The sequence below is a fragment of the Ostrinia nubilalis genome, chromosome 21, assembly GCF_963855985.1.
Source record: "Ostrinia nubilalis chromosome 21, ilOstNubi1.1, whole genome shotgun sequence".
Taxonomy (NCBI): Eukaryota; Metazoa; Arthropoda; class Insecta; order Lepidoptera; family Crambidae; genus Ostrinia; species Ostrinia nubilalis.
The window spans coordinates 3,268,410-3,283,906 of NC_087108.1; the positions used below are offsets into that span (position 1 = coordinate 3,268,410).

The 15,497-nt window shown below is 38.2% G+C and overlaps 1 protein-coding gene across 1 annotated transcript in view; it reads right to left on the reverse strand.

The window, feature by feature from the left end:
* The window catches only part of LOC135082123 (somatomedin-B and thrombospondin type-1 domain-containing protein), an 82,270-nt gene that overhangs the window by 4,532 nt on the left and 62,241 nt on the right, over positions 1–15,497 (reverse strand). The window contains exon 3 of the mRNA XM_063976874.1: positions 2,049–2,243. Coding sequence (XP_063832944.1) covers positions 2,049–2,243 — 195 coding nt within the window. The remainder of the gene's footprint in view (positions 1–2,048; positions 2,244–15,497) is intronic.

Consider the following 15,497-nt stretch of genomic DNA (forward strand, 5'->3'; position numbering starts at 1 on the left):
CTTACGAATCATCTCGCTCGCAGACTCGACGACTTCCAGTCTTCCGAACAAGCTTGTTTCCGAAAAGGTATAGTATTATGGTACACACACAGGTACGCTACGGCAGATTGTACAGAAGACCGAGGAGTCGCGATATCGGGGATGATATCGGAGTCATGGCCTCCGTAGAGCCTTTCAACAAGTGGGTCTCAAAATGAACATGGACAAGACAAAAATCATGTCAAATGTCCGTGTTGCACCCACTCCTCTGAAGGTTGGAGACTACACTCGAAGTTGTTGACAATTGTGTATACCTGGGACAAGAGTCCAGATAGTTAGGTCCAACTTTGAGAAAGAGGTCTATCGCTGAATTCAACTCAGCTAAGCATCGATCGGGAAGCTTCGCTATTACGTCTGAAATACCGCAGCGTCTTCTACCAGTGTGTGTTGCCAGTGATGGTGTATGGATGTGAAACTTGGTCGCTTACTATGAGCCTGATAAGAATCAGAAATGTGAATATCGGCAAAAGAACCAAAGTGACCGGCATAGCCCGTAAAATTGCATAAATCAAGTAGCAGTGGGCGGGGCACATAGCTCGTACAGATAATGTCTGTTGGGACTGAAAAATTGTCGAGTGGAAACCACGGACCAGTGAGTAGGCCCCCACTAGGTAGACCGACGATCTGGTGAAGGTCGAGGGAAGAACCTGGAAGAATTATTTTAATAAGATAGCAATAGCAGTGTATTTTTTTTAATGAAACCTCAAAAAAATAGTTTTATTGTCTTCTGTCCAATGACTGGTACGGTCCAATGATTGGTAGTTCACCCTATTATTATGCTCTATTGATTTCATTATTATTTTAAGTTACACAAACAATTTATAGCACAATAAAAGTATCTATTTTCATTTAATATCAATTCGGTGTACGTGTTTTCTCAATTCGATGCCCCATATTCCGCGGAATTGAGATCCACGGAATTGAGGAAAAATCACATTTCATCAAATTACTCGAAAATATTATAAATTACAACGATTTCTACCAAACGTAATGGCAGATATCAGTTAAATACTTAATTAATTCAGCAGTAATCTCAATAAATACTTCATGAACATTATTAATGTCGCACACCGGTTTGAGAAATGACCAGTGACCAAAAATTCTGAGTGATTTCAAACCTCTGAAAAATGCTCCTCAAAGCGACTGATCCCTCTTTTATACTGCTCGACCACTCGAATGCAACTGCTAGTTTATGGGAATCAGGCGTGGGTGTTCGTATTGTGCGTTGTTAGTGATATAGGAGCACAAAAGTAAAAATCACGGAATTGAGGCACACACGTCGGACAAAATTTAAATGTATTACTGTATTAAAACCCAAGGACTTGCAATAGAGAAACTCATTTATATAGCTTTATTAACTATCCCTTGTTCTGTGAATGTGGGTTTCATAATGGGGAAATTATTATTTCAAAAGTTATGAAGCAAAAACGAGTAAATTCTGGAAACCGGACACTCCATTTTAGGCCAAATTTCGCCCGTTTTTGAACTTTCGGATTTTTTCAAGGCGAGATGTAAAACCTGGCGGTCTTCTAAATATGCTCTCCATCAAGTCAAGAGTCCCATAAATACGTGTGATTTTTTTCAAGTCCGTACTTCAATTTTAAAGGTACTTTTTTCGCCCCAGTAGGTCGATCGGTCGTCCCCGTAGAAATGCCCTTAACCTTCACTGGTTGGGTTTTTATTGTCGGTCAAGCTGTAGTAGCAGTGTCGCCTGGTCCTCAAATATTTTCTCAGTTAGAGGCACAAACAACTCATGGGGTTCCCAAAACCGCTGGACCTTTTGTATTTACACCTTTTCATCCCGGAAGAAGTCTGGATTAAATCTCTCTAAAGTTTTCTAACTAAAAAACTTTACCTTTCATAGGCACGTCGCTATCCGCAGCGCAGCCCTGGTGCTTTTGGCAGGCCCTCCTCTGCACCAGAGAGGGGCAGTGCCGGCCCCCCCTAGCTGGTGACTGGACCACCCGAATTGACTTTAAATAACTTCAACACCAGGCAAAAGACCCTACCTTTCATAGGCACATCACTATCCGCGGCGCATCCCTGGTGCTCCTGGCAGGCCCTCCTCTGCACCAGAGAGGGGCAGTGCCGGCCCCCCCTAGCTGGTGACTGGACCACCCGCCTGGTCCTCATCATGCTGCCAGAACCGCAGGACGTGTCGCAGTCAGACCAGGCCCCCCAACTGGATACGACGCAGTCGATCACTGGGGACAAGGAAAAGAAAATTAAATGTAAATGGACTATTCAATTCAAATGAAAAGAATGTAAATGGAATATTCAAATCAAATCTGTCTGTTTTGTTACTAAAAGAAATAGTAAGTAATGAACGGGGGCTAAATTTTTCATGTTAGCGACCGCCGTCTCACAAAAATGTATGTAAACTAGGGATGTTATGAATTTGTAGTTTCAGTTATTGATACGGTTACGGATATTGGAATAATATTATACCGGTTTCGGTTACGGTTACGGATATTTTTTTATTTCGGAATTCCGGATATCCGAAAGTTTCGGTTACGGTTACGGATGAAGAATGCAAATTCCAATAGCTGTTGTCCAACACAGTTCATGCCTTACGAATAGAATGGGTACAGAATAGATTTCTTTGGAATCTGTCACCTTCTTTTGGTCTTATAAAGAAGCTTTTGTCTTATGGGAAAAAACTCATGTACTTCAAAATACAATAATTAAATCAGTGTAGAGACTTGCTTGACTCTGCCTACATCCGAAACTATCCGAAACCTTTGAATCGGTTATGTTTACGGTTACGGATATTATTTTATTTCGGATATCCGAAAGTTTCGGTTACGGTTACGAATATCCATAACATCCCTGAGTAAACGTCGGTGCTAGCGTTTTGTGACTGCGTGAAGCCCGTGTGACGATAGCGAAACGGTCATGCCACCCACGTACCTACTTGTATTTTGTCTAAACGTAGAGTTTGTGAAGTTACGTTGACTAGGATTAAAAGCTTGGCTAACTGATAACCAAGACGATCTTGGCAACATTTTACATGAAATTATTTTTAATGGAATAAACATTATTTATTGGCTACTAGCTTTCCGCCCGCGGCTTCGCCCGCGTGGAATTTTGTCTGTCACCGAAAAACTTTATCACGCGCGTTTCTGTTTCAAAAACCGGGATAAAAACTATCCTATGTCCTTTCCCGGGACTCAAACTATCTCTATGCCAAATTTCATCAAAATTGGTTCAGTGGTTTAGGCGTGAATGAGAGACAGACAGACAGAGTTACTTTCACATTTATAAGATAGTAAAGAGTAAAGAAGTAAAGATGTAGTTCTTAGAGTTTCGCGAAAGTCATGTTATTATTTTATGCAGAAAAGCTATTAAAAGCCCATCTACAATATTTAAAATGTAAAATACCCCTGTGAATCCGTATACGAGTATTAATTAAATTAATTAGTTGCCTCTATGATAAAGTATCATGTTTAATTACTTTGCACATGCTCGAATCCCCATCTGAACGTTATGGGTTGATACCTGCATGAACTTGGGTTGTCATTGAGAGAATTTTTATCCGATTTTGGTGAATAAGGTGTCAATCGATTCGTTATTATAGCCCGGGTGACAAATTATGTTACATTTTAATAAGGTGACTGCCCAATAGAACACCAGAAGTAGCATCTAGAACTGCCTGTATGTTTGGCGGTTTGGCCAACAAAATTGTATTTTTTTCATAATTATGTTAAGTAACACATAAAAGGTTTTGTAATGGCCTATAAAAGTAATATAAGAGCCTATATTTTAGTTAGGCAAATAACCTTCAGGCGATACAGATACATAATGATAAGTAGGATGTAATAACTTTTGTAAAGTTTTAATAAAAATACACCATAACCAAAACTAAATGAAGCTAAACTAGAACTACGTTGTCTGTCCACCAATAAATAAGCAAAAACTACGTTATTGATGGTCAGTTTGTGCTAGAACGTCGAGTTAACCGAGCTAAGTTAGTTCCACTTAGCTGGGGCATTTCACGTAGCTTAGCTGGCATAGTTTGCGGTGGACGCACAAATCAGATGTATGAAAAACTGACCCAACTATGCGAGCTAAGCTAAACTAACTTAGTTTAGCCGGCGGTGGACGTTCGGCTTTAATATTAGGTCTGAAGCGACGTTGATTTGACTCGCTGCGTTTCTTTTACCATGTTTAGTAAAATGCTTTCATTTAGACAGCACTTCACGTTCATTTCATTGTATCCAAACAACTAACACATTATACCTCCTAACAACAAGAAACAACCCCTTGTAATAAATAACAGCTAATTGCTGGGAGTCGGGAGCAGACATTTTTCTGTGCCCAATCAAGATGGGCTAAATTAAATCCCTAGAGTCAGTGTAGTCAATACAGTACACGGTAAGGGCACGGTGATAGAACACGCGGGAGCGAGTAAACTTGATTTCAGTAACGAAGAACGAAGACAGAATTAATAGAAATAAAAAATTCTAACTCAAAAGTTCTTAGTTTTATGTACTAAATTGAGTTAATTACCTTGTCTGTCTTTATCGATTGTCATGCAATACCAAATTATTTGTGATTATTTTGTCATAAACATATCAAAATCAAATTTTTTATATGGAACACTGAAAACAAACCTTCGTTTTTTCTGATTTTTGTTTAAGAATTCTTTTCTTAGAATAGCGGACTGTTTTTAATTATTCAGACACTCGATTACTATATTATTATGTAGGTACATTTTGTTTCAGGGTCTATCGGCTTTACTACTAAGGGTTGCACCATCTTACTTCAAGTACAGTCTTTACTACTTTACTTTTGTAAGTAGGACTGTTGTTACTACAAAGTCTTTTCTAAAACTAAACTCCCGCTACCGCGTCCGATCTCTCCTTTCTTTGCAGTGTGTTTCAGAAGATTAACGATATCACCCTTCCTGCGGGATCCTAATTGAAAGGTTGATTAATTTTTCCTGGTATACAGCTTCATGCTCCTTTATTTGTAATGAATTTAAAGGATTAGAGCCATCTAGCTCCTTTTCTAAAACCAGCAATTTAGGTTGTACCATCTTCGAGGGCTACATTAACTCTAGGGGGCAACTGGCTCAAAAAAGGATTTAATTTCCTACCTCTTCATAGCATTATTCGGGAACGGAGACATCCAGATTTTTGCAGGAACTGTTTTTTTAAGTATCCCGTTTGGTGGTATTACGTCACACAAACATCCCGTTTGCAGTGTCCCACAAAAAAACCGATCCGTTCGGATTTGTAATTTGTCTGTCTGTCTCGGCTCATATACCCATTTAGGCCTAACACCCTGTATTTATGTGCATTCACACGACATTCCAGTTTTGCAGGATCCTGCATTACTGGATCCCGCAAAGCCATACCTCTAGCATGAACAACTTTCGTCTTCGAATCGTTTGCGTATTCGGCAAAATCGATACTCAACCTTCGAATTAAACGATAAAGTGACAATTTTGATTCTCCAAATAAGTTTCGTGCAACCATTTGTCATACTAGGTACAAGTTCTTTACGACACGTTCACAAGGGCGCTGTTATAGTTTTCGTACTAAACCTTTTGATGGCGATTCGAATACGCAAACGATTCGAACTCGAAAGTTTTTCGAGCTAGCCGTACTGGATTGCCATGGACCCTTATACTTACAGGCCTCAATTATGAAAATATAACATAATACTCAGAAAGCTATGATTAATTGAAAATCTATCAACTTTTCCTGGAACCGAACTGAAGGCACAGCTTATATGCCGTTTACGGAATGTTTTCGCAATTTCTATGAAATGTGGATTTATTTATATTTTTACGTATCGAGAGCATATTTGAATAACGAGTAAATAATATCAAAACAGTTCGTTTTGATAAAAAAGGTATGTTGAAAAATTCGTGAGTATTTTTCCGTTTCACTAACTACAGTTTAAATAAGAGAAGTAACTTTGTCAAATTCTGTACTTAAATATTACCTTTACATAATAATGTTACAAATATTATGTTTATTGACCATCATGTGTAGTCATTTTATAACTAGCTGTGCCCGCGACTTCGTACGAGTCAAAATAATTTGAATAATGTTTCCCATTTTTGCGACACTTTTCTTTACTGCTCCACCTCTATTGGCTGTGGAGTGATGTTGTATAGCCTAAAGCCATCCTCCATAAATGGGCTATCCAACACAAAAATATTTTTGTTGTTCTAATTAAATGAAAGCAAAATATTGTTTAGGAAAAACGGGAGTTATCTTCAATTTTATAACAATCATTAGTAATACGTTATTTAAAATTAAGCTAAAAAAATATTGAACCTGGCATAATAAATAAACGCAAAAGCCACAGTGAAAAAAATAAAGAAATTCGCATTCACTGTTAATCTGCCTGTTACGTTTAAAGCTCACATTACATAAAAACTCTTTGTTCTAAACCTGCAAACCGCACGAAGTAGCTAGAGGCCATAACCGAAAGAAAAATAAATCTTGCTTCCACAGATTATAGAAAGAGTGACTTCTTGGCGGGAAAAAGAACCGTAATGTTCAGCAGTATCGTGTTAATTTCCAAGTGTTTAGCCGATTATTATAAGCGCTTTCACATTAGGGCGTTAGTAGCACGACTGCAGCGCAGTAGCGGCGTTTTTATAAGGCAGGGTACTCACCTGCCATGTACCACGTAACGTAGCATGTAACGTAACCAACCTTCAAGTGAGTACGGCTCGTCCACGGTCATCGCTTACTGGCTGCGAGCTTCTGAAGCCGCCACTCGGCGGGTCGCTACGATCTCCCTGCGAACCACGCGCGAGCAGCAAGCAGCGGGCTCGTGCCTATGTACTCACTTGATGCAGTATCTGATACATTACATGCTACACGGCTAGATGAGTACCCTGCTTAATGTGAAGGCATTCACCCGCTGTCACATAGTATGCAATTTTCGGCAGCGCGTCTGTCGTGTGTTTGTCGCGCTGCTAAATCGCCTAAATGTGAAAGCGCTCTAGTGGGCTAGTTCAGTGATTCGTCCCACAACACGTTCGTCCCACTGGGACGAAACACTGAATTCAAAAAAAAATATTTTTTTTGTTCTGGATTCGTCCCATTTAATTTATTCTTTAACATAATGAGATTTGGTACCGTCAGAAAGTCAATGAAATAAAAGAAAACATGAATTTGTTAACAATATCTATATTTAAAAGAAAATCAACGCGTGAATATTTATATACTCATAAATCAGCAAACATTTTTAAGGTATCACGGTATTAAATCTCATTATGTTGAAGAATAAATTAAGTGGGACGAATCCAGAACAAAAAAAAATTTTTTTTTGATATCAGTGTTTCGTCCCAGTGGGACGAACCTGTTGTGGGACGAATCACTGAACTAGCCCTCTAGTGTATATTAGATTATTAACTAATGAGAGGGAGAGAGAGAGAGCATCCTCCCCTCTCTTAAACCAACCTAATTAATTCCGATTTTAACGAATTCATTGCAGCGTTCACTAATTACGGCGCTGCGTCAAGCTTCGTCATCTGTAATGTTTTCGGATACAAATGTATTACTCGGATGTCGGCACAGACTTTACTACGAGTTCTCATCATTCAGGATAATAATAATTATATTAATGTAAAATGTTTCTGGCAGCTGGTAACTGGTAGAGAATGTCACACGGCAAGTTCGCCTTTCATGTAGAGCCAAGCTTTAAATTCTACACGCCCTAAATCTACACCTTAGTCAAAATATACAGGGTGGAAACGATAAGTGATCTCATTCGATTATTTATAAACTATACAAGATATCGAAAAACTGATTACTAATCCTGAAAGTACTTCACAAGCTCTATCCAACGATACCAATATTAGGTTACAGAATTAACTGGATCTATCCGAAAATTTAATGTTTACAGCCTCCATACTAAATGTATGCCAGCCAAACAATAATAGAAGTATTTTTTTTAAATTAAATAATAAACACTTAAAATGAACTCGTAAATTGCATTCTTATATAAAATTATTATTGGAAAACATTGGTTTTAGGCTTCACTTGCTATAATATTAACAAGACATGAGTGCCATGACTGTGGCTGTACTAAATGTATGGAAGCTGGAAACATTGAATTTTCGGATAGATCCAGTTTATTCTGTAACCTATTATTGGTACCGTTTGAAAGAGCTTGTGAAGCACTTTCAGAATCAGTAATCAGTTTTTCGATATCTTGTATAGTTTAGAAATAAACGAGTGAGATCACTTAACGTTTCCACCCTGTAGAGGCATGAGCGTAGATGAAAAAAATATTCACGGTTTATTTTTTATATGTTACAGGAAATGTATGAAATCCGTCATTGTATACCAATTCCTAGGAATTGTGTATAATTCCTAAAATCACGCGGAAATGTGTGATGTAAATTAAGTATATTAGATACATTTCCTAGGAAATTTACACATTTCCTAAACAGCAATCGGAAATGTAATACCTATAAGATTTCAATGAATACGCGTAGACATGCGGTGCGAGGGAAGGTCGCAAGTCTAACCTAACCTAACCGAGACTTTGTTATCCAGCTACAGGAGTACTAAAACCTTCATGCCAATAATAGTTTAAAAAAAGAGATGTTAAAATTAGGGATTTCCAATACTTCAGCATAATATGCGTGATACCGAAAGAAAGGTATGCCAATAAATTTTAGGCAAATATTTTTTTCGGCCAAAGTATAATAGTGCGAAAACAACTGTCAGGCTAAACAATAATAATTGTGAGTTAAAAGTACCCATAGGCCAATGTGGTTTGGCTAAATGAAATTTTAGGCGTACCGAGGGGCACCCGATCACGCGACCGCGCTAGTGCCGCTTAGTTTTATACATTTCCTAATACAATATTGGAATTCTATAAAATTCCTAGGAAAAGTATACATTTCCTAGGATATGTGCGTATTAAAAAATCTCTGTAACAATATTTTATACATTTCCTAAATAGCTTCGGAATTGTATACATTTCCTAGGAATAGTATACAATTCCTAGAATTCATACATTTCCTGTAACATATACAAAAGTTCTTGTAGTTAGGTACAGTGAGCGTCAAATACTTCGTGCCACCCAAATTGGCCAAAAAAAATATTATCATAACCATATTATTATTATTCCAATAGTAAAAAAGACATTTTGCGAACTTTTTGGCTACTTTGGATTTCCCGAATTATTTGACGCTGACTGTACAACGACTTTTTGAATGATATTATGATTTAAAAAAAAAAAAAGGTCCAGTGGTTTTTTAGTTTATTCGTCGTAAACATACAAAAATATAAATCCCTTTAAAATATTCATACAATTTGAAATATTCTCATGAAGAATATTAAGCAGAAAGCCATTAGTAAGGGTTCCCCGTTTGATTCCCGGTTTGATTAATTCGCGTTGTTAATTAATTACTAAGGAGATCATGTTTAGATTGAACAAGGCTTGATGAAGCTGAATTGGTGACGGATGTATTGTTATAATGATAACAACTGTAACAATTGATATGTAACATTTAAGTAAGAAGGTAGTTGTATAAACAGAGTGTAAACAGAAAAGTTTTTAAGTTCATTTCCAAACTTTTTCAGTCTTTAAACTGGTAAGTAATTATGATCAGAAATGAGGAGATCCGCAGGAGAACCAAAGTGACCAACATAGCTCGCAGAATCGCTACAATCAAGTGGCAGTGGGCGGGGCACATAGCTCGTAGAGACGATGGCCTTTGGGGCAGAAAAGTTCTCGAGCGGCGACCACGGGCTGGAAGACGTAGCGTGGGCAGGCCTCCTACTAGGTGGACCGACGATCTGGTGAAGGTCACGGGAAGAGCCTGGATGCGGGCAGCGCAGGACCGTTCATTGTGGAAAACCTTGGGGGTGGCCTTTGCGTGAGTGCCAGCCAAATGACGTCCAGCTCAGTGGACGTCATTTGGCTGAAACGAACGAAAGAAGTAATTATGATACATTCATAGACCCAGAATGATTGAGTCTCTTAATTGAGTCGAATCTAACAACGCTTCTCAAGCTAAAATCCATAGCAGGCCTGTTCATCTCCGCGAGTTTACATCGAAAACAAAACACGCACGATGGCCCACCTACAGGATACTATTCGACAAGGCCTCACATACGAGCGAACATTGATTCACGTACGCGTTTTCTTGTGTATGATGGAAGAAAATAAAGAAAATGGTGTATTTAACTGTGCAGTATTTAACTGCCTAAATAATAATAAAAACACAGAATGTACTTTTTTAAGTTGCCTCAAGATACTGAGAGGTAAATAAGTAGAATTAATATTATTCATGATAATTCATGCTAAATCATGTATTTCCTCCGCCATTTTCTACAGTTTGGCACCTCACGTCACATCATTTTACCGAAATCAGCCCTATAGCTTCGGCGCAGTGCCGGTCACTGACGTTTGTCAACAAAATGGTGCTTGACTCTTGAGAAAATCTAAATTATACCATATTGTTAATGACATTGAGCATACATTTTTTTAAATACCTTCGCGAAGTAAAACTTCTGTACGTAGTACTTATTATTTATTATTCTGTGTCCATAGACATAATAGACAAACATGAGAGGGTGTGCTCCTGCAGAGAGATGATGATGATCTAAATGAAGACATTTTTATATAGATATCACTACATATTACAAAACAAAGTCGCTTTCCTGTCTGACCCTATTACAGCTTAGATCTTTAAAACTACGCAACGGATTTTGATGCAGTTTTTTTTTAATAGATAGAGAGATTGAATAGGAAGGTTTTTAAGTATGAAACTTGTACATGTGCGAAGCAGGGGCGCGTCGCTAGTATTTTTATAAATAAATCTCTTTGTAGTATACGTGCGAGTATGTACAATTGGACTGTTTCTGAAAATAAAACGGGAAAAGGAATAACCATCTTTCAAAGCGAGGCGACATTAAAAACCATGAAGCGGCAACACCACACGAATCCGGATCTCTATATTTCATAAAAGTTTTACTTTTATTCCCACACGTAGACGTCGCCGTTAATATAACAAGGATTACTGTTCCCCTTTAAAACTTGAGCATGTCGCGGTTTGTGTTGAACATTTTGTTATTGCGCCACAGCCAAATGTATTTGCTAGTAAGATACGTCATTTTTCTGTCTTTGTTACTCGAGATGCAGTGTTTTAGGCTGGTTTTATTGTCACGCGGACTGTCAGTGCGGATCGCTCCGCACAGCCGATCTGCATGAACTGCTAGGGAGCGAGCGGTTCCTCCGGACCGCATTACTCTAAAACGCTCCCTAGAAGTTCATACAGCTAGGCCGTGCGGAGCGCACCGGATGGTCCGCGTGACACTAAAACCAGCCTTAACGTTTTTCCCGGCTGGAAATACGTATTAAAATTGTTTGTATACCCATCAGCCGTTGGGACAGCTAGTGGTTGTCGAATGAGGCTTACCCTGCCAGACGGGCATAGTCTACCCACTCTGTATTAAAATCAATATAAACTTGACCATGAAGTTGAGTCGGTGAGCAAATAATATTAGTCAATAAGTTTTTATTAATAATTGATAATATTTGACTAATGATACTATATTAACGATTGGATTGGATAATATGGAAATTACAATCAATTTGGATAACTTAATCCTTCAGTGTAGCTTTGGTCTAAAATACAATTGAATGAATTCTGTAGCTGAAAAGTTCATAAGCTATACTATTGATAGAGAACACTACAAGGAGCATAAATAACCACACATTTTTGTTGCCAAATGCTTAGCACGTATTTCAATTTCATAAGTACCACAGTATTAAACATGATGTGTAATCGTTTGTACAGTAAAGGAATGATCTCCTTTATCCTATAGACTTACTTTAGGTTAAACTTCTTCAAATAAACTCCGCAAGGACATAACTTACTGCAGCAAACATTTACTGTGGCACGAGAACGTAGCGACGAAAATCCTTTGATGCCTTGCAAATAATAACGGGGGTTTCTTCGAGAGCTTACGCGCAGTGTATCCCGAATTTTGATATTTGTTTGCACACAGGTTTAAATGCTGTTCTAATATTTGTGAACTAGTTCGCTGGATTTTAGACTTGTTTGTTTTTGGTCTTGGATGTGTGGAGACGAGATAAATGTTTCTGTTGATGGTTAATTTGGATTAAGTTTTGTTAAACGCGAAGTGTAAATAATGGGTACCTATTTTAAGAAACATGTAGGATTGTCATCATCACCATTTCGGTTACAGGACGTCCACTGCTGAACATAGGCCTCCCCCAATGATTTCCAGATTAGCCGGTTGGTAGAGGCCTGCTGCATCCAGCATCTTCACCACAAATTTAGGGCCATATTTGGACCATCTCTATGGTCTAGTAGTAGTTAGACCGCCTTATTCAGACCCAGAAGTACAAAGTTCGATTTCCAGTGATAGAAAAATGTTCTGCTCGGTTTGATAGAGCTTGTTCTAAGCTTTCTGGATATCTACCGCCAGCTTACCAAAATCTGAGTGTGTTGGCGAGTACAACAACAATGTTAAGGGCATTGTTGTCGGCAGTCGGAGGTAAAATAACCAGTTCCCCTGTGGTGGAGGATTCCGGGTGAAGCTCTCTCCACCTTCAGCCTAATCATACCTTTCCTACAGGTGAGATGTAGGCTAAAAACTGCTCCATTGTTATAAAAAAAACATGTTGCAAATGTGCAACATTTGGTTCTATCAAAATCATTATAACCCCTCCCGGGTTACCTACGTGAGTGCGACAAACGTTACATCGAATTTTGTTTCTTCGAAAACCTTTCTGCGAAGTTACTATACTGCGACACACAAATTCGTCCACAAAGGATGAATTGACAATAGAGTTATGTATTATCATTTCATTAACAATTTACCGCACTAATAGTATATTCTGATTCTGTTTGCTTTGTCTACAGACAGACGTGCTGGCTATGTATTAAGTTTATTATAATGTGATTTGATCAAAGCGCCCATAGAGATGCGATTTGTATATCAGGTTGATGGCAAACCTTGTTATTTTTTTGGAAAGATAAATGAGATTATTATGTAACGCAATTTTAAGAAATTAATGATAGTAAGCTCAAAAATAGAAATATTTTTGATGTCACAAGATAGAATAAGAAAAATATGATAACAAGAAATTGTGATAACTAAAACATCTCAACTCAACATTCAACAAAACTGCCTACGAAAATGTTGAATGTTATCATGTTATGATGATTGTGTAGGGCAAAACTCGCGCTAGAGACCAGACATTAAGTAAAATAATAAGTACGTCAGTTGCAGGACAACAACTGTCTTTTGTTTTTCAAAATGACACTTGACATTGACAGCTAGTTTACATAATGTCTTTGTACTATTTTGATATTAATATCATTATTTCCAACTATTTTATTTTCTTGACCCTTCTTCTTATCTATAGTCTGGTCCGTGAGCACGTACAATTTTGTCCAAAGACCCCAAGCTACCCATCCTTATCGCTCGCGCGTAATTATGTTGCTATCGCGTTCGCACACTCACTGCGGGTGCCAGTCCCACAGTCGCGACAGCAATATAATTACGCGCGAGCGATAAAGATGGGTACCTAGGGGTCATTAGACAAAATTCTACGTGCTCACGGACCGAGCTTTAGATTATAATCTCACCCACATGTTGATCCAGTATTTGTCGTGGAACGCAACTCTATCGTCTGCTTACAATCAAACCATGCAAACATCTGAATAATGCATCAACTATCGATTTCCCTTACAGCTTTGTTGTTCTCCGAGCTTGTTTGTCGTCAATCGCAACTCTGTGGCGGCGAACACAGCTGGTCGTCCCTGAATTATGCATTTCTGTGTTCATTTCAATAAAACAATAGTGCGTATGATTTATTTGTCAAAGTAGACAATATTGGTGGAACAATGATTTTGTGGTCCACAGTACATCAAGTTAAACGTAGTAGGTAGTATTTTTTGTAGTTGTAATAGGGTCGATTTTCCAACAAAAAGGCTCTCTACTAATACTGTACAAGTTTTAATTCTGTACCTCCATTTTCAGTTACTTTTTTATTTGTCTTTTTTTAAATGATTTTTTTAAAATACTTCCTTGGAGCAAGTAGGCTTTTAAAAAGCACTTTTACATAGGTTATGTATTTTGTTTTGAAGAACGAAAGAATTCCATACACTGGTAGCCAATAAATGTAATTTTTAGGCTAGTCTTTAACCGTAACAATAACCATAATCTGTATTTTTTGTATGGAGTTTGACAGTTAAAATAAGATGGTGCAACCAAGCCTAAGTAGTTCCGTGCTGAAATCTTCTATACTTATAATAAATCTGTAGAGAGGTCAATTCTGTACATGAAATATATTTTCAAAATAACTATCAGGGGGTGATTAGTGATCGATACTGATGCCAAAAATGCAATCAGTAAAATTTTTGTCTGTCTGTCTGTCCGTCTGTATGTTCCTCATAGAAACAAAAACTACTCGACGGATTTTAACGAAACTTGGTACAATTATTCGGGTTCGATTCCCAGCCGGGAAGAAATTGAAATGATGAATTTTAACGTACTTACGTTACTATGGATGTACCTACTATGTATAACATGTATGTATTTACAAGTATTTAAGTATGTTCATATCCGTTGTTTAGTACCCAGAGTACCACAATAGTACAAGCTTTGCTTAGTTTGGGACTAGAAGCGTAGTGTAAAATGTCCAAGGATATTTATTTATTTAGAATTTTATACAACGCTGTGCATTCGATGTGCTGCTTCACTTAAGCAAGCATCGTTTGTGAATACTGGCGTTAGTCAGATTTTTCCGTTAACTCCGTCCTTCCATTACTTTCAGGATATTATTTTCAAGAAAAATGTAAAAAATAAAGTGTTAATATCACATCGGCTCTACGTCAAAATTTGGCGAAACCTCTCAACCGGACTTTCAAAAGTAATTTCCATCCAAAAGTACCGCTAAACAATCACGCAGATCCGCTTTGCACTTTTCCACAAATGTCTTATGCCAGACAGAACAGCCATTCCACGAAACTAAGCAATATGTAAAACGCAGCGTGGGACGTCCACTCACAAGGTGGCCCGACGACCTGATAAAGGTAGCAGGAAGGCGCTGGATGCAGGCCGCTACCAACCGTGCGATGTGGAAGTCATTGGGGGAGGCCTATGTTCAGCAGTGGACGACCTGTGGCTGAAATGATGATGACGGTGAAGCCATTATGTGCGTTTTTGCTTTATGTACAACCTCAACAATTATTAATTTTATTTTGTGAAATTAATGATGCTGGAATTTAAGAATTACTGTCATAAGATTCAAAAGTCGTAGACTCAACCTCAGGAGATGCAGCAGTGTGAAAGAGAGGTGAGAATAGTTCCGTAGGTACACTACATGGTACCTAAAGGCAATGGGGAGGAAAATTAGGAATGGTTGACGACCTGTCAAGTCTGTCAACTGCTGTAAGTATGCTCATTATAAGCCTAGGCGCAGACCATCGATTTTTC